General features: G+C 39.0%; 1 protein-coding gene across 6 annotated transcripts in view; it reads right to left on the bottom strand.

Moving 5' to 3' along the window:
* The window catches only part of fwd (phosphatidylinositol 4-kinase beta fwd), a 63,112-nt gene that overhangs the window by 584 nt on the left and 57,528 nt on the right, over positions 1-5,000 (bottom strand). For all 6 annotated transcript variants that reach the window (XM_043010342.2, XM_086542629.1, XM_043010317.2 and 3 more), the window contains 6 exons: positions 4,750-4,999; positions 4,362-4,621; positions 3,976-4,151; positions 3,511-3,729; positions 2,941-3,194; positions 1-1,975 (listed from right to left, as the gene is read on the bottom strand). The exon at positions 1-1,975 is cut by the window's left edge and continues 584 nt beyond it. In XM_043010342.2, the coding sequence (XP_042866276.1) occupies positions 1,791-1,975; positions 2,941-3,194; positions 3,511-3,729; positions 3,976-4,151; positions 4,362-4,621; positions 4,750-4,999 (1,344 nt within the window). In that variant the 3' untranslated portion in view covers positions 1-1,790. The remainder of the gene's footprint in view (positions 1,976-2,940; positions 3,195-3,510; positions 3,730-3,975; positions 4,152-4,361; positions 4,622-4,749; position 5,000) is intronic.

Here is a 5,000-nt window from a genome sequence, read left to right as displayed (position 1 = left end):
GGGTAGGGGGAGAAGAAGAAGGGCTGGGGGATGGCTAAGGAGGGGAGGGGAAGGAAGGGGGAGGGAGAGGGGGAGGGGGAAGGCAACCTTACTAATCCTCCACTAAAGTAGCCAAAACCTTTCTTTATAAATATTAAAAAACATATATTAATGAACTCTATGATGGTGTAAAAAAAAAAGAAAATAAAAGAAAAAAAAGAGAGAGAGAGAGAGAGGGCAGATGTCTAAAAAATAAAAGGATGACAGAATGGCAACATTTAGTAGGAGCAACGCGTAAGGATTATCGTAAGGTGTGGGGTGACACTCTCGGAATCCGGCACCAGAAGCCGGTCAGTTCTCCTTAGCCTTTGGCGGCACGACAGTTATCAACTGCAGAGTCTTTAGCTGCAATGAGTGAAATAGAGTAATAATAATGATAATGAAAAAAAAAATAAAAAAAAAAGAAGTTTGCCTGCACAACTTTCACCTTTACTACCAGCACCCCTCACTTGGCACTTGACACAGAGCTCAGTGCCTTCTCGAGCAACTGGACTCCTAGTTCTTGTGAGTTGTTAAAGCTTCTTGAACAGGATATTATTACTTCTCTTCCGAAGGACCTCGGTCGGGCTTTCTGTTTTGTGTAAAGGGCAGAAGAGTTGTTCTGCTTCATATAAAAATACATTGAATGCTGGACAGCTAGAAAGGGACACGATAATACTGAATCTTATGCTCCAGGCAGATCAGGAATGCAGTGTGGAAAAGGATAAAAGGCAAAGCACAAAACTGAAGAAAGAAACAGATACAAAAATTTATAATAATAGTAATAAATAATAATAAAAATAGCAATATCAATAATATTAATATTAATAATAATAAAAATAATAATAATAATAATAATAATAATAATGATAATAATAATAATAATAATAATAATAATAATAATAAAAATAAAATGATTACAGTAATAACTGACTTTGTTCTTTTTTTGGGGAAAAAAAAATAATCAAGTGCAAGCCATAAATTGTAAATTTGAGCTGCAAATAATTAAAAATCATAGACGATGGCCTGACAATACACGCTTCCGAATGGATTGGCATTGTTTCGGTGTTCAGACTGGGAGGGGAGAAAAAATATACATATAAATGGAATCAGTGTTTGAACACAACTGAATTTTTTTTTTCTCTTTTTTTTTCCTTGTCTTTTTTTTTTTTTTTTTTTTTGGAAAGTCGTTGAGATATAAACTTGTGAAACTTCCAACTGTGGAACACTAAACACTTTTGCTGTTAACATGATATTCAGTTCTTGATCCTGTCTTTGGTAAATCGTGCTTGTTTCTTACACATTCACATTCGGTTTACACTTCACTACACTAAATAATCTCCATTTTGCCAAAGCATTATGTCTCTTGGCCTTACGATAATGTAATATATATATATATATAAAAAAAAGAAAAAAAGAAAATAATGATTAAAAAAAAAAATAATAATAATCACTGTGATAAATATATATATATATATTCTGAGCAGAGTCCTGCTTTCAGCACCACACAGTTTTATCATACGAGATAGAGAAGATTTAAAAAAAAAAAGGAAAAAAAAAAAAAAAAGACGATTTCACTCCGATCACTCTAACACAACCCACGAGCGAGTCCATATCTCCTCGTCTTTTTTGCGTTAGTCAGTTCCGTGAGTTCACATCACACATGTTCCAGGATAAAGGTTCAAAGGTTATCTGACCAGACCCGACCAGAAGGCTAGACGAGGCCTGACGGTTATGGCTATGAAGCGCGAGGACAGAGCCCGAGCCCCAAGCTAGAGTATGCCGTTGGTGAGGTACTGAAACCCGTCATAGAGCCGGGTGGTGATGGAGTTGATGGCGTTGTAGACGAGGGAGTCGAGGTGGGCCTGGATCTGCTCCTCGGTCATGTTGACGTGGAAGCGGTTCTTGAGGGCCGGCAGGACTGAGGCGCCTGCTCGGAAGCATGCTAACTTGGAGCCTGCAATTGAGAAATGAGAAAGGGGTTAGTAAATTAATATGAGCTTAAAAGAATAAAAAATGCAAACACAGTAACATGCACAAAACAGATATGATAAAACAGGATCCAAATAAAAAAAAATCATTTTTTTTTGGATTGCTAACATCTGATGAACTTTCTTTAAAAGTTTGAGACGTTGTGTATTTACTCCTTCATCCCCTGACAGTGTTTAAGTATATGTGCATAAAACTTTACACAGGAACAGGTGTATAAATAAATATATACAAGATATAAGTTAATAAATGAACTTTATTCAAAGTCATCATTAGACTGCTTTTATCTTATTTATCTTTGCCAAAGTAAGGCTGTAAATTGAACTTTAAAATAATCAAAAGCCAACTAGTTATGGATAACTGAAGTAAGTCCACAGTCAAAGCAAATTCTAATCTCTAACAACTACAGCACAAACTTGGGAGAATGAGAGAAATACAAACAACAAGGAAGATAATAAATGACAAAAATCAGAAAGAGTAAATATGACAGACAAACAAATAAAAAAAAAAAAACGACAGAGAATGATATATTAAGATAAAAGTAGTTCATGGAAAAAAAGAAATATACAGAAAAATGGAGCCAAATAAAGGGAAAATAGATGTAAAAGGGATATACACTATAATGGGGAAGAGCTTGCAAATGAATGACACATACACATCTTCAATACTTGATACATCTTGAAGGCCATAAAGAAAAAAAAAAAAGAAAAAAAAAGAAAAAAAAAATCATCTCCCTACCCTTGTCAACTGCCACCAACATTTCACATACATCTACCATGTTCAATGACATGCCATATTGCATCACATCTCTTCATATCATTTTATAACATGAAACTGCATCACCCCAGTCACTCATCACATCACACTGCAGATACTGAGCACACGTTCCAAGGCCCTCTCACACCACCCTCGTCCCATGACCCCGTGCCATACCTGAGCTCATGATCTCCACCAGAGAGATGATCTTCTCGCTGTGTTTTCTAGCTGCCAGGAGGCCCTTCAGCAGCAGGATCTTGAAGTAGGCGAACATGTCCGAGTTCTCGCCTCCCATGACCTCTACCAGCTCCTGCGTCAGCTTGAAGGGTGACGACTCGAAGCCCAGGTTGCGAGGCGATGAGGACAGCATGAAGCCAAAGTCGATGTGGATGATGTGGCCTTCGTTGTCGAGGAGGATGTTGCCATTGTGTCTGTCGAAAGGCCATTATGTTAGAAGTTGCTTTTGTTGTAATAAATAAAGGGAATATGTTGGAAGTGGAAATATACTGTAAAAGAAATATATGAACAGTTCCTTGCAAAACTAAATAGATTTGATTAGGCATGCATATTTCTGTTTAAGACATAACCATGAAAGAAGATTCACAAAACCAATAGGAGGTAAACAACACTTTCTATCCATCATTAAAAAAAAAAAAAAAAAAAACTTATTTGCAAAAGAATGAGCAGAAACTCATCCATTCAGATTTAGCAGATGCACACATCCCCACATCCTGTCTATTCACTTACCTATCCTTGACTTGGATAATATAACAGATGAGGCAATAGGCAGCACAGGACTCAACAAATTTTCTCTGCGCAGTCAGAAATTCCTCAGAATTCTTATCACCGAACTCCTGGATGAAATAGTCAAGCATAGACATCTTGCTGTTCTTCTTGATCTGGTGCAGGGAACAAGTGTTCACAATGGGTTCGATCATCCCTGAGTCGTCGGACAACACCAAAATCCTAAAGGGGGAGGGAAAGGATTAACTTACATTGTTAAGTGGGAAATATAATTAGCTGAGCTAGATTTCTTATCTGTTGTACAAAGAGAGAGAGCTAGATAATGAGCATGAAACACAGAAACATACACTTGACACAATTGTTACATTGAATATCCTCTTGACTAAAATAAGAATCCTAATAAATATAAACTATTATAACAATAAACATCATCACAAGTACTCATTTTCATATTCAAGTCACACTCACTTGTAGGGTCTGAGCCAAAGGGAAAGTTTTTCTTCAGCCCAAATCTTCTGGAACATGCAGAGCAGCTGGTAGGCCAACAGCTCTTGCCGCAAGTCATCTCCACACTTTACAATGACTGCCAACAGCCGCCAAGAAGCAAGATGGCCATATGGTGAGCTCTCACGGATGCGTTCGACCTATGGACACAGATTAAAATGTTAACACTAGAAGAAAAACTTACAAGTGTAATTAAATAGTTTACTTCTACCATTAACTAGATGTCAAAACTATTCATAGTAATATCCTCACATTATAAAAAGCATCATGTACCATTTAACAGCACCACATAAACCATTTTCATGACCTCATATCTCACACACTCCACAAAGTACCCATACTACAAGTACCTTATCCTCCCATGGTTCCTTGAGGGCAGCCGCAGAAGGATCCTCGGGGTCCCTCTTGAATCCTGTCTTGGGGGCGTTGACTGTCTCTGAGAGTCTTCTGCGGATGTCTGCCGCTCCCCTGGCGGTCAGCTCCCGAGAGTCACACGAGTCGAGGGACATCATCGAGATGGTGTCTCTGTCCCGGGACTTCTTGAGTCTGCAGTACTGCTGGCTGATTTCGTCGTCCTCGTGACTCCAACAGTCAGATTCATCAACGTAGCCTAGAGGAGGAGAAATGGAGCAATTAGGCAACGGCTGTATCAACCCTTACTTGGTAATATGGCTTCAAGACATATATATGTACAAGAACAAAGAAACGGGAAAGAAAGGAAGAGGCCAGCACACGTACCTGAGTTCAGATGCGGTGAACTTAATGAAGATGGTATGGATGAAGTGGAACCTAGGCCACTGGTGGTGACGGTAGCTGTTGTCGTTGGCGTCGTTGTGAGGTCCAACTGCGACGAAGACGTGGATGCGGGGGAATCTACCAGGTTCTCCTCAGACCGCGTGTGACGTAGACTGTGGGTTAGCTTGGCTTGCACAGAAGCGGTGTCTAGATTGTCGACTTCCAGCACTTCCACATAGATGATGTAGGGTGCC

The sequence above is a fragment of the Penaeus japonicus genome, unplaced genomic scaffold (assembly GCF_977035675.1).
Source record: "Penaeus japonicus unplaced genomic scaffold, GWHDUDI00000001_assembly GWHDUDI00000001, whole genome shotgun sequence".
In the NCBI taxonomy this organism is placed as follows: Eukaryota; Metazoa; Arthropoda; class Malacostraca; order Decapoda; family Penaeidae; genus Penaeus; species Penaeus japonicus.
This window is presented reverse-complemented; position numbering and strand designations above follow the sequence as displayed.